The sequence below is a fragment of the Zosterops lateralis genome, assembly GCF_965231275.1.
Source record: "Zosterops lateralis genome assembly, chromosome: Z".
Lineage (NCBI taxonomy): Eukaryota > Metazoa > Chordata > Aves > Passeriformes > Zosteropidae > Zosterops > Zosterops lateralis.
This window is the reverse complement of record NC_139800.1, coordinates 33,213,948-33,241,854: the sequence shown is the minus strand read 5'-3', so window position 1 is coordinate 33,241,854 and position 27,907 is coordinate 33,213,948. Positions and strand designations below refer to the sequence as shown.

The window sequence follows — 27,907 nt, the reverse complement described above, 5'->3', positions numbered from 1 at the left end:
AATGCAAACAATAAGTTGACATATTGAACACACTTTACAAATAAAATAAAGCAAAAATCTATCTCTGAAATTATTTTATCAAGTTCTACTCTGCCAAATGCAATCTCACTCTACAATGTAGAGAGGCCTGAGACATCAGCTGCTTCTTAAAGGCAACTTTTGTGACAATCCACAGAAGTGAAATATTTGACCGTACTCATAGTTTGTGAATGGCTCATAAACTACTAAACTAACACTTACCTTCATTTTCACATTTTATAATATAACAAGTAAATGCACAATACTTAATAACACTTTGTTTCAATTTTTATTTGTAGTGTCGACTGAAACAAAATCAGAAATCACACTTCAGAGGCAGCTCTATTTAGCACCCCTTAGGAATGCTCTTAAATTCTGAAAACCTGTTAATTCTTTCACTGACATTTGTGCCATGCAGACAAACTGGACATGAAACTTTAAATCCTCTTACATTTTTTCCTTAGAATTGCACTCAATGTGCTCCTAACTTCCAGTTTTTCACTGCCTTACCCCACATTATCATTTGCTTTCTTATATTCAGGGAAGTCCACTTTAAAACATGAAGTCTTGTATTTATCCTTTTCTATAACATCAGTGGCTATTTATCATCATTTGTGTGAGCAGATCTGTGAAGGAATCCCTTGACAGAAGGCTAGTTTGATTTGTTACTTTTTAAACCAAGGTATTTAAAACAACATAACTGAGTTCAAATTAAGTTACAGCATCATAAAAATCAATGGTTTAGAGATGCAGTTTCTTAACCAGAGAAAACGCCTCAAACTGATGAAAAGAGTTCACACATAAACATTTTATACTTTTCAAACCCTGTTCTGACACATTGGTATGTCTTACTGACTGATGAGAACAGAAATCAATGCAGTGGTTTAAAGGGGCTGTTGTATAGCCATAGAGATATTTCTAACTACATACACATTCCCTCACCTGCTTTAAGGAATGTTCTATTTAGCAAATGGAAGGCTTGCATTAGAAACTCAAAGCCAACTACCAGTGATAAAGAATGGTATTTATTAATACGCAGAAGAGGAAACTAAATGAATATACTTCCCTGACTTGTTGAGAATGATACCTTGAAACTTCACTTTCAAAAATGTTCTACAAAAGAATTCCCTAACCCAACATTTGTACAATTATTAAAAGCAGTATTTATGGCTAGCCACAAGTGAAGCTATGCAATTATTCTCCATTTCAAACTTAAAGTGGAATGACAATGTGCTTGCTTAATTTTTTTCTTAAAGAGAACAACACAGCAAATTAAATATTAATTACAACACGCATACATGTTTCCATATGTGCAAACATGTATGTTTCCTATTAAAATCAGACCTGCAATATTTAATTATACATAAAAACGAACAAGCTTTACATTAATGATACCAACTGACAAATTACAGGGTTCTTCATTTGTTTTCTCCTTCAAGGTACTGCATTCAGGAACCCCCTATTTTGCATGGGGAGTAGTAATAGAAAGGCTTCATCTGCCACTTTTGATTTGCTCCATATGACACATACAGCTAGTATAAAACCTATGAAAACAATTCCATCTTCTTCACCCTTTTCCCATGTTTCCTGTATTTTGCATACATACAGGCTTGAGAAATTTCTTTGCTTGTCTCTTTGAGCAAAGTCCTGGAAGACAAGGTGTGTGAACCATTTACCTGGTGGCTTACTGCTGCCTCCTCAAGTATATGGGGATGTAATAAGGAGAAGCAAAAATTCTCACTGTTTATATGATGTTTGCCAGTAGAATTTTCTGAGAGCTTTTCAATTCATGAATGGGATTGTATGTGGCAACTATCACCTTTAAAGAACTAATTTTTAACCATCATTCAATTAAAGTTAGTACAATGACTGCATAAAACATACATGAAATAATTAGAGTGGATGGTTCTTAATTTAAAGGATGTTAAACAGCTTGTAGACATCTGCTAGCAAGCTGAAATGGGTCATTCAAAATTTATCTAACTAAATTAAGGGGAAAAAATGTTTCTCCTCCCGGGTCGGCATGTCACAAGATAACTAAACCGACTTACTAGGCTTGCCTGGGAATCCTTAGCTGTCAGTGGTGAATATGCAAAAGGCCAGCAAATTAAATCAACCTGCCAAACTGTCAATTTCAAGCCTCATGACTGCATGAAAATAGCATCACTGGAAGAAATCAAGCATTGCCTTCTTTTGGGTATCCTGGCACCTATTCAAATACTCATGCAGTTGTGGCTAATTTCGCATGCAAATTTCAGTCAATAAGCTCAGAACAAGACCTCCCAAGATATTTCAAAGGATCTGACAGTATTTTTTTTGAATACCAAATCAACAGTAGTTGAAATTCAATCTTCATTTGCTAGTGCTTTACATATGCACAGTGTCCCCTCTACAGGGCTAAGTTAATGAGAGCCGTACCTGCTTTCACTCACATCCTCCCAGCCGTCCTTACTGAAGTTCTCAAATACATTACTCATAACCTTGATGGACTGTTTGCGAAAAGCTCCATGATGTCCCAAAGAGCTCTTTTTCTTGGCTGTTTTTTAATTTAACCTTGGTGCCTGTTATCTTGCAATTACATTGCCCAGAGATTGCCACTGCTTTGGCTCTATCCAGCAAACACTTTTGCTCCTGCACTTGACTCAGCAAATCTTCACTTTCATTTCTCAACCTGTTAGCTTCTGTCACTCGCCTCTTCAAAGAGGCAGCTTCTTTTTCCTTCTCATCAATCACTAACTGAAGTTCTGCTTTTTCTTTTTTTACTTCACAAATCCTCTTAAGTAGTGTTTCCAGCTCTCTTTTTTGTGTGTCTGTATCTTCCTTTTGCACTTTTGAAGATTCTTTCAAGTAAATTTTCTCATTCAGTAAGTCTTTATTTACTTCTTTCTGTTTCTTTAATCCCCCTTCAATAGCTTTGAATCTTCTTTTTGGTTGTTGTATCTAAAAAAAGCAATTTTGGCATTCACAATATTTCAGCCTCTCTTGGAAAACACCAAACTATTTTTTCAGATACATTTATTCTATGACAATAATATCAAATGTAGAGTAAGGACAAAAGCTATCTGTAGTCCTTAATTTAAAAGTAATTTTAAAGAAGTGCAGATGAAAACATTTTAGCTGCAATAATACAGCTGTTGAACAAAGGGCAGATGGTGAAAGAACTTAAAATTCCAGGCAAAATGACAGAGAAGTTTAAGCATGCCATGCTAATGAATCTTCCTGATGCATCTTGAGCTCATTACTGATTTGGTTATACATACTAATTGAATTTAAAAAAACATTTTCAGAAGGATTACTACTTTGAAATATGGACAATTTTGCACTAGCTGTCTGAAGCAACAAGTTCTTTCAAGTGTCATAAACACAGAAATAAAATATTAATTTGGTCTTTAAAAAAACCCCAAACAAATCTGAAAATCCAGAAACTCCGCACCTAAAAAATACAGAAGGTAGTATATGTTTTCTATTCACAGAAAGGGAAAATCTACCATATGCGAATTAGAAGATTAATTATACAAGTTTCTCACATAAATTTTGAAGAAGCATTCTTCCTACATTTTGCTTCTAAAGTCCTTTGAGATATATGGTTATTGAAGTCCATTAACAATAAACTGATTCTCTATGATGTTCTGGAATATCCACATAAAGGACAATTTCTAGAAATAAAGGGCAATTTTAATTTTAGCAGATACTAAGATTATTATTTAGTCTATGAGATATCCCCAGAAGTCTGAAAAAGGCATCAGAGCAAGTTTTGTGCTCAGTAACCACTTACTCCAATACTTGGAGAAATATTTTTGACTGGTTTTGTATAAACTCAATCCCCACTCTTTCACTATGGGAAGTGGCAGGGATTCTATGCATTGTTAGGAAAAACTGTTTTTCCAGGATGTGTTATACTAACATGTACATGGCTAACTTGAACTCCCAGCCTTGTAAAATACTGGCCAGTTCCCACATTTATAGCAACACATAATGTCAGAACTATCTTTGACACTGACAATATTGAAACCATACTATTTCTGTAAGTTTCTACTTACAGGTTTTTAACATTTTGTCAATGCTTTTAAACTAATTTAAAATTTATGAAACGCTTTACGAAGTGGGTGCTACAGATATGATTCAGATAAATGAGAGCTCTTGATATACAGGGCAAATTAGGACAAGAGCTGCTCAAACTTCATGTGTATTTGTGAATTGGATACTGAATTTGTGAGTTTGGTAGGAAATCTTTAATATGAAGAGACAATGCATTATGGCTACATAAAGTTATTGGGTGAAATTAGAAATAAAAGAGATTTTTTTTCAAATGCTTTAGTGAAACAAAGGGTTATAATTAAAATCACAGTTTGCACTTTCCACCCCAATGACAAAGTGTTAGACCAATATCTTTCTTCAATCACCTGAGATTCTGCTACTGTTTTCTCAGTTCTTTAAAGCAACCTTTTGCACTCAGTAGCAGTTAAAGTCAGGTATGACAGCTGGAAGGAAATAAACAATGAATAGCTTCAACACCTATCCCTAAGGTACCATCATAACATTGTATATCCATAGAGATAAAAATTATGTAGTACCTGGCAAACAAAATTATAGTTCTGAAATACAGATGATAAGCAAGCATAAACTGTGACATTTCAGATGGTAGCATTCATATTATTTCAATTACTCACTCTACCTTAAGATAAATGAATGTGAGCACTTCCTATTCTGTGTGTTATTATTTTAACATGATGTTTGTCATTCAGTAATAACGAGATGACAGTCTTCATTGCCTGACCATATGGCAAGTGTTACAAGTATATGCAATCACATCATCTGCTGTACATTACCATACTTCCTACAAGTTAATTCACAGATAAAAAATAAATAGACATACCTGAACTGACATTCAAAGTCATAGATTTGTGTTTGTTCAATATAAGCATGCTTTTAAAGATTTATAAGTAATTAAACAAATAGTTTTGCAAAATGACAAACAAAAGGCATTATACTATTTGAAGGATCCATTTTCTTTGCAAGCAAACAAAACATATGGTAAAATACAAGTGAGCCCTCTTAAGTGAGCACCTGTTAAACATACTAAACTACTTGTATACATTACAAATATCAATACAAATACCAACTAGTTAAGAACATCTTGTTACTGTATGAGGCAAAACTTGTAGAATTTTAAGCAGTAAAAATAAAATACTTATCACTATTTGTTAAGCTAAAGAATACTACATGCATATGGTCCTGTCTTGTAAAAAGAGTGATAGACCCACACGTAGAAAATCTTTGTACATGAAACATTGTGCTAAAATTTAAATACAACAAATGGTGGATTTATCACTATTATGCATCAATTCTATTCTGTAGAGGAACTCCATGGAGATTAACACCCAGTATCATCTAAAGTTAAATACCCAGCAAAAAAATTAAGGTTCCTGAAGTTAAGGGGCAAAATGCTAAGTGTATGTTACTTACAATGCAGATAATCTGTTAGCTGATCTGTTAGATTATCTGTAGATAATCTGTCAGCTTTTAACATTATACCCCTAAACACTCTCTTTATTTTCTCTGACATTACCCATATTCATCTTACACGACACATCCACAGCTATTTCCCTAGAATTAATTTCTGAGCAAAATTCAGGAAAGTGATATTTTTGAATTAGGAAGGAAAATGATGGCTTAAATTCATGAGTGGACATTTATACATACATATATACATATATATTATTCTTATATTAAAATTTAGATCTGTTTGTTGGGGTTGGTATTTTACCTTCTGCAACATCTCATGTGAAACTTCTCTCATATACCTCTTTGGAGTATTACCCTTGACCCCATTATCTTCACCAAGTTTAAAAACTGACTCTATCAGAAAATAAATAAAATATCTCTATCATATAATAAATAAAATACATTATGATGCCTAGTATTTCATTAAAACAATCCGTACACATTTTAAGGAAATGCATTCTTCACTTCTGTAATTATTTATAATGTGGTCTATTTTCTTGACAAGCTTTTTGGTCAGTTTCTAAAGTGACCTCTCTTCAAAGTGTTCTGTCACATAATTATGAATCTCTCTAGCATCACAGTATGTTTTTTTCAGAGTACAAGCTTTTCAAAGGCACAATAGATCTGCAGGTTAAAGACTCTGTACTTTCATTCCAATTTTTATTCTTTTACAGACTATTCCCTCTATGCCTTAAAAGCAGAATTCATTGCCGTTTTATCTACACAGTCACTATCAGTTTTGTTCTCTTGGTCTTGTCCCCTGCTAGGAGGATCAGAGTGATTGGTGAACAAAGCAAACAGTAAGTGAATTAGGATGGATGAAAACTTTAAACCCTGGTTTTTGTTAAGTTAAAGATCATGTACTTCACTAGATAAAACACACAAATCATTCAACTGAAATAGCATGAAATCATAACAATTAAGAAACTGATACTGCTAATGACAGCCAACATGAATCTAAGCATCACTGTCAGAGACAGCTATAGAATTCAAATGCTAAAAATCCCAAGTTAAAAATTAGACTTGTTTTTAAAAATATGTTTAGAAGTACCAATACATATGGTCAATCAGAAGTTAAGAGCTTAACATTCACAAATTGCCCGCTGCTCACAGAAAACAGCAATTACACACCTCAGAAGGATTTAATCTTAGAATATGAAATACTGCATTTCAGAACAACAACAACAAAAAATCCCAATACTCTAAAAGCACCACAGTATTAGTATTTCTTTTTTGGTCCTTCTTTCCCCAAAATGAATTTAAAAATTAATCTTAAGGGATAAATATCTGTGCTACATGGTGGAGGTTGCTTTAGAAGTAACATTTCAAACTACAAGCAGACACTGCAGGTCACTTAAAAACTTTTGATTTATAAACAAAGCAAGTGTAGAAGAAAACAGTGTTACTCTCTGTAGATTCACAATCCTCTTGATATAAACAGTGACTAACAAGTTTGTTAGAGTGAATTAGACCTTTCTTTTGTCTTTGGAACATGTCATGGCCAATTAATACTTCTGTATTCATGAAATAAATGGAACAGTATTCTAAAGATAATAAAAGCTGAAAAAGGTAAAACTATGCATCTGGGGAATATGTACCTTTACCTTGATATTAATATGTTAGTTCCCATGTTACTTCAGTCTACAGTCCCCCAGCACAGTGGTACTGCATACATTTAGAACATTCTTTAAGTAACACACAAAGATAATATGAACATGCTTTTCATCTTTTTCTAAATATTCACTCATTTGAATGCCTGTTGTAGCTTTTATATCAGCATTTACTGTACTCCACTGAAAAGAAAAATTATTTCCCATAGTCAAAGAAACTGATCAAAGCACACAAGGTGTTATGTTTATTATGTGGATATATTAAAATGCAATTTTATAACTCTATAAATAAACATATTATATGCAGATAATAAAGTACACTACTGGAAAATGGATAGAGAAGAATATACATGTTCAGTATTATCAAAGAAGACACAAGCAACATAAATTGAACTGTAGCCAAAGGTCACTGAAACATAACCCTTTCTATTGAGCAGAAAATATACAGCCCGTTCAAGCCCCTTCTCCCATCCACCCTTTTAATTGTTACGTAATTGTTCATAGGAATTGATTAGGGAGGCAGTGAAACAGCATCACCTCTAACTGTCTGTCTAGGACTGTAGAAAGATACATCATATCAGTCTACTCAGCAAGACACAGTCTACCTGTCATACTTCTACATAAAAAAATAGCATCTTCTCTCTCAAAGAAGTAGACCCACAAGTCATAAATCCCACTATCTTCAGTTATCAAATTACCATGGTCTTACATAAGCAGACTTACATCCCACTGAGAAAGCATAGTTAACTGTCAGCTTTAAAATGTGAAACTTAATTCCTAATTAATAGTCACCAAATCTGATGATGAGTTAGTTCAACACTGCTGCCAAAATTGTACTTGAACTATGAAACTACAGTTCACTATTAGTGTTTGCAGAAAGCCTGCCTGCACAAAGAAAAAACACCCCTTTAAAAAAACCTCACAATATAACACTGTAGTAGTCACTTAAAAAGAACCTATACAAACCATCAAAGGAATGACATTTTTGCCTGAGTACAGACCAGGTGAATGATCTCCCTGACAGAAACAAGGTGCCATGGTGCTCAAAGCCACTGTTTTACTGACCCCAGTGGTAGACACCCATGCTACTGAGTGGGAAGAAATCTCTGGTGGCAAACACCAAGGTGCAGATGGGATGGGAATGCTCCTGTCATGTATATATACTGAGGACATGGTATATTCAGGAGTCTCATAATGAAAGAAGCATTCAAATTGCATTCTTGGAGAAATAGCAAGCCAACAATTTACTTACTGCCTTTTAAGAAGGCATTTGCTATTTTCTGAATAGGATTTGATGGATCCACTATCCTACTTTTGGAGGAAATGGATGACTACCTGCCAACACATTCTTTACCTTCATAAACAAATAATGACACAAATAGCATGAGCAGTGAATTTGGATTTCATAACTACTAGAAAATAATTGGACAACAGAGTAAGAATGGAAAGAAATTGGGAATGGCAGGAACAGAGTTTCCTTTTCCCTTAACCTACTTAATCTTTGACTAACAGGATTTGAAGTTACATGGAAGAACAACAAAACTATCCATCACTTCTTCCAGAAAAACACAACTGAAATCCAATAAAGACAGACAATTTTAATACAGGAAAGCTCAGTCTCTTTTTACAGATTTTTATTCCTTGATATTAGAATGCCTGATGAAAACAGGTATCTATCTGCTAAGGTGAAAGTGAATTCTAACCTCTTTAATAAAATGAAGACATTGATGTAAGGTTTCCTTTTTTAAAATAAAACATACTGAAATTATGAACAAAGTGTATATAGACCATATCAAGTTTGGGCTCCCACCAAATTACTGATAATAGACATGAGGTTGTATTTTTATTTGGGAAGAAGGCATTTAACACCCTTTTTAAGACAGAGGGTGCATGCACTTTCTGAACACATGTGCAAGGATTTATAACATTATACTCATTTATGCTCAAAGATGGACATGCAGCTTCAGTCATTATGGTGCAACCTTCTAGAAAATCTCAAACAATTCATGTGTCATGACTGCAACTCCCTTCGATTTTCAAGGGGAACAATAAGAAACTTACTTTTTAGAGACCTTGTGAGCAACTGCTTTTTTACACTACAATTCGTAAAAATGTGGAAACAGCTAGAATTATCTCAGTCTTCTGTGCTAACAGGACAGTTTTGCTTAATACACACCTTTGGACTTAAATCTTATCAGACATTTCCTTTTCATTTAGATGATACTCATAACAACACAGACTGAAAAGGTAAATAATAAGTGCCTAGAACACTTCACTAGTAGTTTGAACATTTTTCTCAGTCCCAAAAATAGAAGAGCTAATCCTTATACTAATTACCAAACCAGAAACCTGCTAATTTTTAAAAGAGGATATTTTAACCTGAAAAGATAATGAAAAAAGAAGGAACAAAATACTAATTTTTATAGCACTAAACATGTCAAGAACTGGTCGTTCTGGAGATCTAACTGGTTTTTGGAAAAATCCAGATATTGCTCAGCAGGACCTTAATTCCTTCTCACCACTGGTTATCTTTCCCCTTCTCTCTCTGCAAAAACTAACTGAATTGGAAAAACAAATGATTTTTAAGGTCAGTGTTTAAACTTTCAATTCTGTGGCTATGAACACAAAATGTAAGAAGGACTATAAAAAAAAGGTGACTTTCAGATTTTAGCAGCTTGATATTTCCACTTAATTTTAAAGACAGAATTTTAAAATTAAGGAAAAAAACTATATTTTTAAATTCAATTTAATTCAGTTTATCACAAAAAAGAGAAAAAGCCACCAGGAGAAAACTGCAATAAAGAATAGTAAGGCTTTATTGCTAAGAACGTGTAGAGTACTCCTCCAAGTCTCCTACTTACTTCCTTTGCACAATATGTGCATAAAGAATTCACCACAGATGCAATACCCAGCTGGACTGTAATTACGCACTCTTGAATATTTCTCCCAGACAATTCAGGAACAGCTAATAATATAAAGAATCAGAGGAGTGATGGGGAGGCAGTGGCAATATATTACCTATCTGACTGACAAAGAACTTCACAGTTCATTTTCACAGAACTATTAACTACTGAAAAGATTATAAAGATATAAAAGAAGATACTCATGATGAATTCTTATAATGTCACCAATTTGATTTACTTCCAAATTCACATACTTTGTGAGACTAAAATTAAAACAGATGTCTGAAAAAGAATGAAATTTTTATATCACTATATTTAATGAATAAGTAAGATATGCACGAGTTGCAAATCTATTAGTGTGTATATATTCATATAAATTGTAATTGACTTAATAGATGTGTGGACAACTTATGAGCGAACATCCTTTCAAATCATGTGTATGGCCATATGACTACAAAATACATATTAATCAAAAAGAAGTCAATCTTTGGAGAGAAAATAATAACTGTATACAAATAATTAGCATTTTGACAGCCCGCTGTACTGTGTTTGAGTGGCCAGGTTTTGGCAGTAGGCAGGCCTGCAGGAGTGGTTTCTGTGCAAAGTGCCCAGAAGCTTCTTCCATGTCCAGGAGAGCCAGTACCAGGCAGCTTCAAGATGGACCCGCTGCTGCCCAAGGCTGGGCCTATCAGAGTCGACAGTAACTCAGTAACATATTAAAGAAGAAAAAAAAATTATTGTGCAGAGGTAATTGTGGTCAGAGAAGAGCAGAGAGAGAACCTGTGAGAGGAACAGCTTTGCAGACACCAAGGTCAGTGCAGAAAGAGGGACAGGAGGTGCTCCAGCTGCTGGAGCTGAGATTCCCCTGCAGCCTGTGCTGCAGCCCATGGAGGATCACAGGGATGCAGAGATCCACCTGAAGTCTATGGAGGAGACCCAGCCCAGAGCAGGTGGATGCCTGAGATGAGGCTGTGACCCCATGGGAAGCCTGTGCTGGAGCAGGCTCCTGGCAGGGACCTGCAGACCTGGGGAGAGAGGAGCCCTCACCAGAGCAGATTTCCTGGTAGGATCTGTGACCCCATGGGGGACTCACACTGGAGCAGCCTGTCCTTGAAGCACTGCAGCCCATGGAAGAATGCCCCACCTTGCAGCAGTTTGTTGAGGACTGCTGCCCATGGGATGGACTCACATTGGAGAATTTTATGGAAAAATGTCTCCTGTGGGAGGGACCCCATGCTGGAACAGGGGAAGGAATCCTCTCCCCAGGCACTAGGAGAAACAACATGTGACCATAACCCCCATTCCCTGTCTCCATGCACTGCTGGAGCGAAGAAGGTAGAGCTGGGAAAGAGGGAGGGCAAGAGGAAAGAATTTTTAATATTTTTTTTACTTCTCCTTTGACTTTTTAGTAATAAATTCAATTAATATCCTGAAGCTGAGTCTGTTTTGCCCATGACAGTGCTTGGTGAGTGATCTATCTTAATCCTTATCTCATCCCATGAACCCTTCGTTATATTTTCTCCCCTCTGTCCAGCTGTGGAGAAAAATGATAGAGGGGCTTTGGTACATGCCTGGCATCCAGCCAGGCTCAACCCACTACAATTACATATAAAGATATAAAATACTATACCTTCCCTTTTTTACTGTAAGCATAGTTCCTGTATTGTGAACTTACTCACAGATCAGCGTATTTTTATCTGATCCAATTATTCTTCAAGATTCACTCTATAAAAGAGGAAATTTAAAAATAGGTACAATCACACAGATGTCACTAAAAACATTAAATTAAACCAAACCCACACCAATGTATTACTGGGAATAAAGTTGTCAACACACAGGAATTAGTTCTAATTTGAAAACACTTAGCATTATTCAAACATAAGGAGTCCTTTGCACAGCAGCTTTTTAAAATGTGTAAATCATCTGAATTTCCAAAATTCAGACACACTGCTGATTGTAACATACACTAAGAAGTTTCAACCCATCTTTTTTAGGCAAGTAAATGTTTGAGATTAAAAGAAGACCAGTAGGAGGTAGAATCCTTTCAAGTGGTAGACAAATACTCTGTCTCAGAGGAAACTGCCAACCAAACTTGTGAAGCTATATCTTACAACCTAGCAACTATTCAAGAAACTTATTAACAGAATCATTCCTCTCATTTTCCAGCCCTGATTGACTAATATATTACTACCATACTTTATTCTGTAATATCAACTAGCTAAGGTCTACACAATAAATTGAATTACTCTTTTTTCAATTTAATAAAATTACATACAAATTAAGTTCCAGGATACCAATACTGAAGTTTCAAAGGCAAATTGGGAAACTCCAGAAAGAAAGACATTAATTTAAATTGTTTATTTATACTTGTGTTCTCTGACACATTCTCTATCTATATAGTTGTACACTATTTCAGCAACAAAACCCCCACCTGTTTCAGCCAAAGATCATACAGAGCACAGTCATTTAATAGGCAGCTTTTGCTTAAATATAAATGCATTTCATGGACAAATACACATTATTCTAGCTCTTTTGTGAAAGCTTGACTGCATGAGTTCTCACTTATTTCAGTTATAATGAATTAACTAATTTCAGTTGTAATTTCAGTCTGAACAGCAGCACCTGTTTCACAGGATGTTTTACCCTACTTTGCCCGCACAAAAAAAAAATCTGGCCAAAATACTTGCTAACCTAAGGAAAGGACTTTAAAAAAAGAAGTCTTTTGGTATACACAGTATGTTGAAGCATATTGTAAGTCAAATGCACCTTTGACTCAGCTGTAAAACATGAATTACAAAGAAAATTATAAAGATGAAGTTAAAGTCACTTGCTTTGCATGACACATAAGAAATCCAGTTAATTTTGGGATCACTCATCACCCTTCACAGGTTGACTTTCTTTGCTGTTCTTTCATCCTCCAAAGCTCAGCCATCATCAGTTTCTACTAGACAGAATACAGTGGCTTTTGTCTCTACACTGTCTTAACTGTTCACAGCTTTTATGTTAGCTTTTTGCACTGAATTGCAAAATATTTCCTTGAAAAGAACATTATAGACTGAAATCAACATGACATGCTTCCTGCTTCAACCTCTATCTTCTGAAAAAGTTACTTTTCAACTTCGAAAACATTATTTGACTGAACATGTTTATGAACATATAAACTGCCTTTCTAGATACTAATGGACAAGTGCAATAGTGATTGTATAAGATTTTTAAGAGTAAACTTCTATACATATATTTTTTCTTTTGGCTGATGAAAGATGTGCAGAAGTAAACTAATCATATTAAATAAGTTATGGGGAAGCTTATAGTCAGAATAACTGAAGCGCCTCCAAATAAATTCATTTATCTCTAAAATAATCTCCAGCTGAAGTTATGATATATCTAAGATGGAAAAATTTTAGTCAAGTCCAAACAAAAAATTGCAATGTGCAATACGAGATTCAATCCATCCAAGTCAATGACTGGCTTGCATAAATGTTAGAAATGAGTTATCCCAGTGCCAAGTCCTACCATCAGTAGCACTATGTCTCCAACGGAGGTAAAAGCAGATGCTACTCAAGAAAGAGTATAAGCCTGACAGTTTCTGCACTGTGATTCCAATTTTTCACCCTGGAAGTGGCACACAAGCACTACTCTTAATTTCTTCTGCTTTAACTGGTTCCCAGTTGCTAAAAGGACCTTTCCCTCAATCCCACAGCAAAAAAAAAATTCTTTATAACCTTTCATGTGGAGCCTTGTTAAAGGCAATTGAAAAAATACATATCAGATTACTTCTACCACACAGTTACTGTCATCCTTCTCCAATCCCAGTAGGTTAATGAAGCAGGATTTCCTTTTACAGGAGCCACACAAGTTATTCCCCAACAAAACTGTGTTGATCTGGGCTTAGTGATATTTCTCTCTATGGTGCTTTTTATTAGTTGGTTTGTTGTTGTTGTTGTTGTTTTTGCTTTCTCCCTTTCACCCTCTTTTTCCTAAAGACTGTCAGTTTCAAAATATGGAAGCAGCCAGGCTCACTGGTCTGCAGCTTCCTCGGGAGCCCATTCCATAGATGGGAGTTATAGTAGCAACCGCCAGTCCACTGGCACATTGGCTGTTAACAGTAGGGTTCGAGTAATTTCATACAGTTTCTTCACACCCCTGTGTATGAGGAATATTAATTTCAATATATTTATAAGTAATTACTCTACTTCACCTCATATTTGCTGTACAGATACTTCAAATAGGTCTATTGCTCCTGATCTATCTGCTGCAAAGCACATACAAGTTGCTGGCATCTTCTAATCATCACTAGCATGGAAACATACAATCACAGCATGGTTTGGGTTGAAAGACATCATAACAATCATCTAATACCAAAGACTGACCAAGGAAAAGACTGTTCTTTTAGGCCTGGTAAACCCAGTGTATCATTTTACAGTGTTACCATTAACCAAACCTATGAACCTACTTATTGTCTTCTTTTTCACTCTGTTTAAAGAAAACTTTAACTGCAAAAGATTAAGCATCTTTGAAAACCACTCTTCAAGAGCCTTTTTAAGCTTCTCAGGTTCCCACCTGCATTTGCCTTGTCTCCATTTATTGATCCTACCTGTTTCTCAGCAATGCAAGCTTAAGTTTTAAACGCTGACCTTTTCCATGAAAGGGCCATAAAAACTTCTGCAGTCTCTCAGAAGAGCTCCCTAAGACTCTTTGGGGGCAGGGGATGGTTTGGAAGTATTTTATTTATTTTTTTTTAAATTATAGCACATATTTCAGGTGAGTTTCAGCTACAGTATCTTTCTTAACAGTCTCCAACTAATGTTTCTGTGCTGCTTGCTCTAGTGTTCAGGGGTTGAAGATTTTTTGAGTAGTTGCTTCATTTTTACATGGTTTATTGGTCCACTCTCTTCTTATATTATTTAAATTAAAACAAACAAACAAACTACATAAACCCAATATAGGCCTTCCTTCTTTCCCTAGCAAAGTCACAGAGCAAATCATCCTGGAAATAATGTCCAGTCACCTAATAAGACAAGGTGATTGAAAAGAACTAGCACACATTTACCATGGAAAAATCTTCCTTTACCAACATCACTGCATCTGTAAGAGATGACTGCAGTAAGAATAAAGGGAGAGCAGGCAAGAGTGTATACCTTGAATTTGGCAAGCTATTTGAGATGGTCTCTCATCTCCTTATTGCCATATAAGAGATTTGAGATCTGAATTGAAAATTGGGTAAGGTGCTGTAAAATTGGCTGAACTGTTAGGTTGAAGGGGTGATGATCTGTCATATGGACTACAACTGGCAGCTAACAATTATAAGCATTCCTCAGGGATCCATTATAGAGCCAGTACTGTTTACTGTCTTTATTAACAACCTCAAAGATGTGCTAGAGTGCCTCACAGCAAGTTCACAAATGATATAACACTGAGGGAAGCAAGTGAGGGTTCAGTAGAGGGCCAGACCACTGCTCACCGAAACTTCATAGGAAGAAAAAAACGCTGATGGGAACTTCATGGAGTTCATTTAAGGCAAAGTCCCATTAGAAAAACTGTTTGAAAGAGGACATGCTAAAAGACCATTTGGCTCAGGAGCAGTGTAGTGGTGTGGTTTTGGCTTTATCAGTTTTATACATGTATTTGTTCCTTGTATTAAGTTCATTTTTATAAGCTATAATGGTTTGCCCCATGCCACCCATGTTCCACCCTCATTGGTTTCATCCCAATCCCAGTCAGAAGTTATCCAGCCCCTGGGTCTCGTCTGTCACTTTGAGGTCTCTCCCAAAAGTCTGGAAAATTCCAGTGAGGACCTCAAGTGATTGGACAAGACTTCAGCCGTCTCCCCACCCGAGTTATTGATTTGTTACAATGTGTGTCATTTACTTAGAGAGCCATGCCCCCTTGGCCCCTGATTTGTCCCCAGTTAAACCCATCCCTGAGTTCCTCCCCCCAATAAAAGGTGTTGCATTCGGGGGGGTTTCCTGCTTTTTTTCCCTTGCTTTTCCGCCTGCTGCTTCTGCTGAGGGGTGTCTGCTGGGGCAGATACCCTGATGAATAAAGCCAGCAGTTAACCCAGAGCAGCCTCCTCTTTTTTCCTGCTGTCGTTGCTTCACTCCTTCAAGCAAGAAAGAGCTCACAGGGGTCGGTGAGGGTCATCCTGCTACCGAGCCGTGCCCTTCACTGTCAAGGTGTCAGGGCTGGCCGAGGCAGAGACAAGACACCTCTACAGAGCAGCTTTGCAGAAAAAAAAAATGTCCTTTGAACCAATATGAAGAACATTAGCAGCGATATGCCTTTGTGGTGAGGGCTAACAACATGCTAACTTTATAGGCAGGAGTCAGTCAGTTTACAGAATCAATTCCACTCAGCAGCAGACAGCTGCTGTGACAGCATGTGTGGTTGTGCCTTGTTTTAGGCTCCTCCAACAAAGACACCTAAATAGGTTAAGTGTAGCAAAGGGGCTTCACAATGTCCAGAGGTTAGGCATATGTTTTATGACCACAGGATGAAAGAAAACTTCCAACTACCAATACATGCATCCTTCTACCCTTAAAAGAATTCCTTTATTGCAGGACCATTCTTGGTCCAAGAGCATATCATCACATCAGTTAGAAAGCAGGTCTAATATTTCACTCATGGACTCATTTAAGAGACTCAATTCCTCCTGGTGAGCTTTTCTTTCTCTAGAATTGTGCTCTTTGTGGTTGACCGAATAAAATGTCTTATATGTAGAAAATAATACATGTCACACTACACCACGTTCTGACTTTAATTTTCTAGATCTTGGGAAGGTAAAACAGATACAGCCTCCCTTTTTGAACCTTTCCTATCCTATCATCTCCTATCTTAATTAGTTAGTTAGTTAGTTGGTTTCTTTTATTATTTCTAACATCTGAAGCCTGCTAATCTTCTGTTCACTAACTTTTTAAGTTTTGAATGCAAACATTAGGCTGCTCAAGGCCAACATGTTTGCACTGGGCCAATTTCTAAATGTTTAAATGATCTGGAAACAGATACTGTACTGAATTCTGCTCACACTTGTTTTAATCTGAAGAACAATACAACAAAACCTTTAAACTACTCTAGCTAGAACTTGCAGAAAGAAAAAAAAAAAAAAAGCACTGTATATGTACTGCAATAAGACATACACATCTAGTTCAGTTCTCTAAAATTAACCACAAAAGCACCATAGTCTGTACTTTTTATTACAAGAATGGTCTTCTTGAAGAGCACAGCTCTCTCCAGAGGCCCTGTAATTGGTACATTCCTGAAGAATAAGTGAGCAGGATTACTTGAAGCATCACAGAAGGTTCAAGTAAGAACTTGCAAAGAAAGAAGAAGGAGATTCAAGGAATTTATGGCAACTGAAGAAGCCACAGAAAACCACTGAAGTGTAATTCAAAACTAAAAGAAATGATTCACCCTGAAAGAACACAGTGGCAAAAAGCATGGGTGAGGGGAAATACTTGCCTTCCAGTCTTTCATTTACAGCATTATCTCCCTCAGTGTCTCAAACAAATATGCCAACTTAATAGGTAAGAATTGAACTGCTTTTCTGAAATTCTCCCTACCTCTCCAAAAATAATTTGAGTCTGAAGATAAATATCTCAGTGTGTTTTTTCACCCAAAAGTGGGATTGCATTTGATATGCAATGATATGCATTGATATGCACGTATGCCTCACCTCTGGCCATTGTGAAGCCCCTTTGCTATACTTAACCTATTTAGATAAGTGTCTTTCTTGGAGGAGCCTAAGCTATGTCTGCCCCACCAGACTTTTAAATGATTCACATACAACTCTTTTACAAAGCAGATTAGGTATATGAAGACACCTGTGATCCAGCTGCACAGATTCCAGTGACAGGAGATGTTTCCCTCATTTACTGAGGGTAAAAGGATTGTCTCTGCAATCTTGCAACTCAAAGGATCAAAACCAAGTTCTGCATGTGGTAATGAAGACTACTAACCTACTGGAACTACAGAGTCAGAACAGCAGTGTCAAATTTCAGATACTGTGATCAAGAGCTTCTAAAACTATTTTAGTAGATTAGGCTAATATTTGCTATTATTACCTTAAGCATATGCTCATTGGTTTTACTGCACCAGTTTTTGCAATGTTCACGTTCAATGAACACATCAAACAATGGAAACAAGAAATGTGTCAGGTTTTGGTCCTAGCTGAAAAGGGAATTTCTTTGACCACTGTGTTTGATTTAGCAAGTGCTGAGCAAAGGGCACCATTTATGGTTTATGTCATCTGAAACCATCCAAGACACAAACTAAGACTGAGAGATAAAATCTTCTAAGATATTTCAACAGTGGGAAACTGGCTTCTGTCTGAAGTATTCCTAAGCTGATTGCAGACTTAAGCCATGGAAATTGAAATGAAAGCTGTGAGTATTATTACTTGCCTTCTCTATCTTTTGACAGTAGAAACACTGAGAGCTGATGATGTTTCAAGACTAGGCAAGAAATGCCTTGTGTTAAAATCCATTTAACTGTGTTTATAAAATTTCTTTTCTCCTAGGATTTTCCATGGATTTCACATTTTACAATTACTATAACTAAAAGCTTGATTTAAGAAAGAAAAAATAAAAAGTATACTTCAAACCTTTTATACCAGATATCAAGTTATTTTTTTCTCCTAATAAATCCAGTAGTCATTAAATGAAGTGAAAACAATCATAAGTTTATATTGCAGATTAGGTTCAGTGCATTTCCTACTTCATATTATAATACTAAGTGGCAAAGTATTTGAGCACAGCTTTCTTTCCCAGGATGCAAGTTCAGCAATAAGTGGATTAAGGAACTGCAGAAAGAAGCATAAACCTACAAAAATTTGCCAACAGTCAACTTCTGCTTTGGCAAGCAGTAACATTAAACATGGAGGATCCTTTCAGTTTACCCTTTGACAAGTCCCCTAATGACAAGTTTGACAAACAAGATGTATTTCAGTTCTCTTATTCATACTATATATATTTTCACTTGAGCAAGGAAATACATATAGCATATGAAATTTATAAATCAGCATTTTTTGATAAAAATGGATTTTCTTTTTTTTTAAATTGAAATTTTAAAATGCTATGGCTGCATGGTTGTATTTGTGTTATTCCTGTCAGCATCTCATAAACACAATCTCAAGATTATGTCTATTAAACAGTATTTAAACCCTTCAAACTCCTAATCATTATGCATGGAAAGACAAAGAACTAGAAACTGAAGTTCATTTAAAGATGAAACCCCTGCAGAAAAGGAAGAATTATGCTACTTGTAGGTACTCAAGTATTGCTAAGCAAACCATACACATCACAAATACAGTCAAGTTCTAAATTAAAATACAAAAACAAAGTCTATGGTTATCACAATAGAAGATTAAAAAACTTTTCTCTGGAAAAAAATTGTTCTGTAGACTCAGAGAGGACAAAACTTTGAACTATAATTCAAGAATGAATGATGGGATTTGAATACAATGAAAATATGAAGGTCAAGAGAAAAGACAAAACAACCTAAGTGTGAGTATTAACTGGTCACTTCCAGCTCATAAATTCAAATTCTTACACTTTTATCTCTTGACAAAGTCAAAACTGCAACAGCATTTTATTGTCTCAGTCACATTTCTTTTGAGTACTAATTCTATTACTTAACTCAATATTTGTAAATGGAAGTTCCTGGGATATATTTTTAAATAATACTGATACCAGATACAAACTTTACACAAGTGTTTATCAAATATTGTGAACCATTTTGACAACTTACACAATATTTTTTATTGATATAAGGAGTAGGTGAAACCTTGCAGGGTGTTGAAAAGCCAAAATTCTGTAAATAAGCTCGTATTAATTAATAAATTGATGGGGAAAAAAATTAAAACATAACTAAATTGGAATGGGTTTTAAAAGCAATACAAAAACTATTCAGAATTATTTGTAAATTTAAACAAATAACACATACATAAATAACGTCAGGCAAAGGAGATTCATTACAAGGAATACATATCAGCAATTCAAAACAAAAGAAAATAAATAACCCCTGAGTTAAAATACTATAAAGATTCTTTAGGTCTAAACTCGAATCTGCAATGGTAATGGTAATGATAAACACAGTGAGCCATTTCTAAAAGCTTTCAATGTTGAAATTGCAATTATCACTGGGCCCCTGTATCTAGATGCACTTTTTTCATAGGTTTATTTTGATCACTACATGTTGGTTTTATAAACCAAAAAGATATAAAACATTTTCAAATCACGTCAATTTGTTTCTGATTGCACTTTGGGAGTCTTTATAGTCCTGATTAGTTTATATTTAAGGTTTAGGGAGTCCTAAAGTAGACTGTATAACTGGATAATATATCCTGAAAACTTGCAGTAACAACATACCAAATTTGCCAATAATGAAGGTTATGTAATTATGAGTGACATACATGACTGCTATTTCTAATTTTAGGACAACACTAATCCTATGTCTGTCTACTAGATGAATTGACAATGGTCTTTGAAATAACTATTCAGCTCCCATACAGACTTTTCAGCTTTTAAAACGATAGGAAAAAAAGAAAAAATACTACTTTTGCAATGTAGTTGAAAGAGTAATAAAAACTAGAAGACTGAAAGAAGTCCAGAATTTATGACTTCTTCCAGAAAAAATGTATTGCTCTTATTTACACTCACATATTGTACTTTCTAGCAGTGTTGCCAAGTTTAAATGATAGCCCATCAGATGGAGGAAAAGTGACTTAAAGCCATAGAAAGCCTGGAAAATATTGTACTGCTTTTCAGCTTTATGCACACCTGAAACTGCTTAACAGCCTTGAGTCTTCTGCAAAAAGAGGTTATGCTGCTTGTAACTATATTGGGTGGATTTTAGTGTATTTCTTCAGTAAGTCTTTGTCAACAATAAGCATTTTCTCACCTGCTTCCAAAACAAGCTGACCTTCTGACAATGTAATCTACTCCAAAGTATTTTAAAATATGGCTTTGTTGACAAGAAACAGTGCAGCAGCAATTCTAGATACTCTAGACCAGGTTGTCAGAGAACTTCCAGCTCCAAGGAAGAAACAATGAGTCCTTGATTTGAGAGGAATCAGCATCCTAAATCAGCAGGAATTTACTAGCATTTCCTAGGAGACTATCAAGATCTTCTAATATGGCAGGTCAGAATTCTAATCACGTGTTTTTACCACATCCTAAGAACAACGTCAAAGTCCTTTGTTTACTGCAATTAACTTCATGAAAAGAGTCATTCTTCTTACTTGTAACACATATAGAAAATGCACCATCAAGAGCAATAAAGTGTGCAGCATCCTATTTTATGTACAAATGCTTCATTTCTATCCTCCAACTGTGATTGCCACAGTCTCACTTGGCAGTTTTAAAATGAGGATATTCAGAAATCAAGAGAGATCAAATCTATGCAGATAACAGTTTATGCAATAACTATTACTATTACTATAGTATTGCATGCATTTTTCAAGGTACTGATCTTCACCCACAATTACAGAATCTGCTGTTTTCTGTATGATACAATATTCTGGGCTCTATTTTTCGCAATATAATACTTTTGATTATTCCCTGCTTTTTTAGTTGTTTTTTTTTAATCCTTACCCATTTGGAATATAGGAAGAGGTAGCGTATTAAAAATTGTGCTATGGAGTCAGTTATGCTAATAAAAGAATTACTTCCAATTTCTTTTAGATTATAGGTAGGCATCAGCAAGAAATTATTTGTAACAGTTGCTTACTTATCAAGTTATTAGAATACAAGAAATGATCCCACCATCTGCATATAAACAGGGCTTCTGCAAAATATACCCTCTTGCTAGAACAAAATATCCTAGTACTCATCATTTTTAATTGTCAGCAGTTCTAAAGATACCATCAGGAGCCCTCACACAGCTCCAAATCTAAGCTACATGTACACATGTGCACATGGGTCTCAATGCATTAAAGAAAAGGTAATTTAGAAAGACAGCCTGAACTATAGCATAAACTTTCTCTCTGCACTTACGAGTTAAAAGGGCTCCTTCCCTCCAGAGTTTCTGACCCTGGGTTAACCCATTGCCAGAAGACTCTAGTTAGTCCTCTAGCAAACAACTGCCTCCTGAGTAATACACATCCCATAAGTCAGCCATTGCTCATCAGCAGCTTTCAGCATTCACAGGTAAGACAAACAGGAGACTTCTATGCTCCCCTGCATACAGATAAAAGGAATTAAGAGAGGAGGCTCATGGCAGTCTAAAATAAACATCCAAACAAACAATAAGACATTTTTCCCATTTGTCCCAGGGAATTTTATCTGGAAAATAAAACCATGCAGAGAATCTAAATTCTAATAGAGCTGAATACATAAGATGGAATAACCCACTGAGGAAACCGACTCCTTCCAAAGGATTACATGTTGTAAAGACTGCAGCAGGAGGACTCTTTGGAGAAATAAGCACAACCAACCACAATCTCCTAATGCATATTGTTGCTGGTATGGACAGATATCAGGGGGCTAGTCCAGGATCTGCTGCAGTCAGGGAAGCCTTCCTCTGAACCCATGAGGTTAACTATTGCCTTTTCAGATGTTTTTCTCCAGAGTCATGGAAGACTGTTAAAAACAGGAAAGCCAAATTAAGAAAAAAAATCAGACAGAAAAAGACTGCTAAAGAAGTTTTACACGCTCCTTATCACGGTCCTTAAAAAGGGACAGCAACATTGCTTATTACAGTAACCAAAAAGTAAGTTTTAAAGATACCAGGTCAACACAGTGTCAAAGAATTTTTTTCTTATCCAAAGCTTAAGTTAAATAGCCTAATAATCCTTGCAAGGAAAGTAGAACTGCAGAAGCACCTCTGCTGTCTTCCCCTCAGAAAAGAAAGGTGCTTGAGAAGAAAGACAGCACATGAACAGAGAAACATCTAGGTAAGCAAAGCTGAATTGCACTTTGTGTTCTTTAGTCTTCTAATTTTTAGACGGGTAAAAACTCCACTCTGTAAAACTAGACTAGAATTCACATGCATATTACACATACTTCTGTAAAAAGCCCATACATAAAATATAGGAAGAGGATGTCAAAAATGGTCTTGTATGTCATAATGCAAACATTCATTTTAATTTTCTGCTACTCCAAAACTACTTCGAGTCAGGAGAACCAAGCCAGGCAGAAACTTTATCCAATTTTACAGGTGAAATATCACTGACAGGAATTTGTCACTTTCTTCCTACAGCATTATGATTCAAGTACATTTCCCTGCAGTAAGGGCAAAAAATGCTCTTTTCATGGGTCTGTATATTTATGTGTCAACTGACAGCCTTGGAAACAGAGCAAACCTGGAAGTAGTTGTTTGATATAGACTGTGAGAGAGCGAAAAGTATTACATATGTCTGAGGATAACACTGCCAAGGTAAGAGTAAAGCAAAAAGTACTAGCATTACTCCCATTCTGTGATCATTCATACTATCCAGAATGATTTACTGGAATTCTTTTACAGGAAAAATATTGTAAACTTACAGTTTACTCTAAGAAATATATAGTCTTAATTAACCAAAGAAATGAAGTATTTGACTACATAGAGTCTTTAAGCTATCTATCTTACTTGTGCATTCACTTCCCAGAAATATGTCTTTATCATTCTTGTTTCCCAATTCAGTCACTTTTGGATGGATGAAAATTGCTGGAAGAGGTATCTATTACTGCTAAGTAAAGTCTCCCTGATTTACAACCCACATTCAGGAGAAAAAAAAGGATAAAAGAAACTTCCACATCAACAGTCCAATGTCTGTTCACATAACAAATACTGAATAGTGTCATAGTTGTCAAGAGTGTCTTTTGAGATATATTTCAAGTTAATAGTCACTCCAAAGCCAAAGAAGCACTATTGAGTAAGATAGTTTTAACATGCAGCATAACCTTTAGTTTGCAAAAATGATGGTAGAAATCCATGCCTAACATTTTATCTGCTATTTAGTAATCTTTAATTTGTTTCACTGTAGCACAAAATCCAGCTTATTTATAAAGAACTGTTTAACAAAAATATAAATGTTACATTGTGGGGATTATTCTGTTTATTTGTTTACATTCTGTTCATTATTCTAATTTGCAGGTTTCCATTCCTTTAAAATAAGACCATCAGAATAGCCTCATAAACAGTGTTTGTACCTGTAGGTAGTCCACAAAAGATTCAGCCTCAAGGGCCAAGACTGGGGTACCACTGCGAATGTAAGACCCCAATGTCCTCTGCCTGGACCAAAATAGAAAAGACACAAAAAACCCCCTCTCAAAGACTGGAAAAAGATACAAATTGCTTGTGCAGACTGGGCTTGCCCTACCACCCTGGCATTCCCAGTCCGAGTGTCTGATGGAGGGCAAAGAACATATTCTCCCGTGAATCCCAAAGACATACAAGCAATTGGTAAAGCAATTGCGGATAAAGGCATCAACTCTGCTATGGTTTCTACACTCATTAACAGTGTTTTTGGGAATGATGACATGCTTCCATTTGATATTAAACAAACATGCAGGCTGATTTTGATGGGGCTGCAATGATTGTATTCAAACAAGAGTGGGAGGACCAATGTGCAAAGCAGCTAGCCCAAGTAACTGAAGCAGACCATGCATTACATGGCTTCAGCCTGCAATGACTGATGGGTACAGACCCAACAATGATTACCCCTCAGGCACAAGCCCAAAACCTACGGGGAGGTGAAGTTGTTGCCACTACTCGTGCAGCCAGGCAAGCCATTCGTGTGGCTTGTAGAGTGCAAACCAGCACCATGGTCCACCATAAAACAAAATGAGAGTGAGAGCTTCACCCAGTTTGTGGACCAGCTACAAGCCGCAGTAGACTCCTCAACCCTACCTCCAGAGGCCAAAGGTCCGGCTGTAGCCGAGTGCCTGCACCAACAATGCAATCTTGCTACCAAAGAAATTCTGCAGTCACTACCTGCAGGGTCTAGCATTGCTGCAATGATAAAACATGTCGCAAAAAGGAACACCTAGCCCCAATTCAAGCAGCTGTGCGCACTGCAATTGCCAATGTGATGGCATGTTTTAAATGCGGCCAAATGGGCCACAATGCATCAAAGTGTCCACAACCTCACAGGTCACAAGCCACCATTTCCATCGAGTGGAGGCCGGCCCAGAGGGCCATGCTGGGCATGTGGGAAAAGGGGGCACCTGGCCAAAGAATGCCGAGTCAAGGTTCAGCGAAACGTGAAGGGGAGGGGGTGGTCGGGCTGCATGCAGCCCCCTCCCACCTGAGATGTGAGGCAGCCCAGCTATGACAACCCCAAATGTGGCGGAGAGCTCCCGAATCCATTGCCCCCTTGGGAGGCGACCAACTTCATGGCTCAGCCGACGACCAAATCAGACACAACTACACCCTCAATGCAGCAGGAGCCTCCTCGGGAGAACGAAACCCTCGGGTGGTCTTGGCAGTAGAGTGTGGTAATCCTCCTATAGTATGGGGGATCTGCCGTCTTTACAATTCCACCATTCTCCCTTGGAAATACCCACCAGATGAGGTCACTATCAGCATGCCCTTTCTGATAGACACGGGCGCGGACGTAACTGTGATCCCAGAGACACACTGGCCTCGATTTTGGGCACTAGAAGAAGCTCCCAGAGTAGGTGGGGTCGGAGGACTATCTTGAGCACAAGAAAGCACTCTGCTGATAGCGGTGATATTATACACCGAGAGAGGGCCAGAAAACACCATCACGCTCTTTCCCTATGTCATGTCAGGAGTCCCACCCTTGCTAGGAAGAGATGCCCTAGCTCAGCTGAGAGTCAGGGTAACAAATTTATACTAAGGGCCACTGCTACGCACCCATCTTTACCAATCAAACTGACATGGAAATCGTCTGACCCTGTGTGGGTCAAGCAGTGGCCCCTCTCTGAGCCTCGAATGACTGCCCTTCTCGAGCTACTCGACTGAGAGCTGCAACAATGTCACACAGAACCCTCCATCAGCCCATGGAACACACTGGTCTTTGTAATACCCAAGCGAAGTTGCAAAGGCTTTTGTCTTCTCCATGATCTGCGTGAAATAAACAAAAAGATTCAACCGATGGGTCCAGTTCAGACACTGCTACCTGCAAACTCCATAATACCCAAAGGACAGCCCTGCACAGTGCTCGACATCAAAGACTGCTTCTTTTCGATACCGCTGCACAGTGAGGACAAAGAGCAATTCACCTTTTCGGTGGCGGTCCAAGTGTTCGCCTCTAAGTGGAATATCACTTTGGTACAAGGTATCCCATATAACTGCACAGGACAGGCCATAGTCAAGCTGTGGGCTAACCAAACTCTAAAAACCAAATTAGAGGTGCTGGCTAAAGCAGAGGGCTTCACAAATGCTGTCCCTCCAGGAGATCAGGCATGGCTGTTAGCCACAGCTATGCTAGCCTTGAATCAGTTCCCTAGGGGAGATGAAACCAAAAGCCCGGTTCAAAAGCACTGGGCAGTTCAAGCCATGGAGGAAGCCATGGAGGTCACAATTAAAAATGAGCTGGGAGAGTGGGAGCAGGGGTGGCAACTGGTCTTAGCTGGATGAGGGTATGCTGCTGTCAAAAAAGAAGGTAATATTAAGTGGTGTCTGCTTAGATCCATCAAGCCAGAGTTAAAACATAAATCTAATGAGAACTGTGAGTTTCTCCCAACAGGTCCCGGTCAATGAGAGGAACAACAAACCAGCTGACACCTCGGAGACATTGGAAGCCATCACACCAGTAAACACAAAGCAATACCGATGCTTCCATGTCATCCTGCTTCTAGGGCTAGTTGTCATAACCCAGGCCGAACCATAGTCACACACCTACCAACCTTTTCGATGGCTCCTTTGAAATCCAACTACAGGTAAAGCGATCCGAGATAACACCTTGGCAGGCGCACCTGTCTGGTATGTAGGACTCGTAGACCTCCTCCACCCGCATTTGAAGCCCATCGGCCCCGGAGGTATGCCGCTGGTGGGAACATACTGGTGTCCCAGTTCAAATCCTGGGAAGAGTTATTGCCACTATCCAGGGTATTGGTTTTGCGGGTACTGGGGATGTGAGACCCATGTAACATCCAATAGGTGGGAGCCAGTCAAAAATGACGAATACCTAAAAGTAACATGGGCCACAGTTGGAGGCGCAGATTGCCAACATCCCAAATTTGCAGCAGACGGGACATGGTATGATAGAACCACCTGTGCTCTACTGAAAATAACAGTTTTGTGGCCAGACGACATGGGCTGGGCAGTAGGAAAAATGTGGTCCGTGTTCATACACAAAATGGGCCAAGACCCAGGAGTTGTAATACAAATAATTCAATTTCTTCCTCAGGAGTCTAGCCCAGTGGGACCCAACCATGCCCAAACAAATCAAGCAGCAAAGCCAAAGCCCATTCTGACTTTTACTCCTACTTTTCCCAAGTCCCTACTAACTAGTCAGGCCGAACAGGAAGTGGCTCCTTATGCACTCTTCTATCATAGGCTAGACGCCACGTTCCTGTCATTGAATCAATCCAACCGAAACCTCACAGAACGCTGCTGGTTGTGTTACAACACCAAGCCTCCTTTTTACGAGGGCCATCAATGCCTCCCTGACGTACTCAAATGACCCAAACCCTATTGAGTGTAAGTGGAATGCCTCCAGAAAGGGCATCACCCTAGCCCACATCACCGGGTGAGGTACATGCGTTGGCAATGCAGCCTTGGCAGAACAGAGCACAGGCATCTGTTCCAGTGTAGCCATGGTTGGTAGAGGTCACAGGTGGGCCATTCCAGCAAAGCCAGGAACATGGGTTTGTTATCGCACCAGAGTCACTTCCTATCTGCCAACCTCCGGTTTTAGCAACGCTAACAATTCCTATGTCCAGGAATTGTTGTAATCATTGTAATCGTCCCTAGAGTCCTGTATCACTC

General features: G+C 37.5%; 1 protein-coding gene across 1 annotated transcript in view; it reads right to left on the bottom strand.

The window, feature by feature from the left end:
• The window catches only part of CNTLN (centlein), a gene marked incomplete at both ends in the record, with an annotated part of 183,918 nt that overhangs the window by 62,641 nt on the left and 93,370 nt on the right, over nucleotides 1–27,907 (bottom strand). The window contains 5 exon segments of the mRNA XM_083883171.1: nucleotides 2,437–2,561; nucleotides 2,563–2,958; nucleotides 24,160–24,241; nucleotides 26,112–26,308; nucleotides 26,820–26,963. Of these exon segments, the coding sequence (XP_083739297.1) occupies nucleotides 2,437–2,561; nucleotides 2,563–2,958; nucleotides 24,160–24,241; nucleotides 26,112–26,308; nucleotides 26,820–26,963 (944 nt within the window).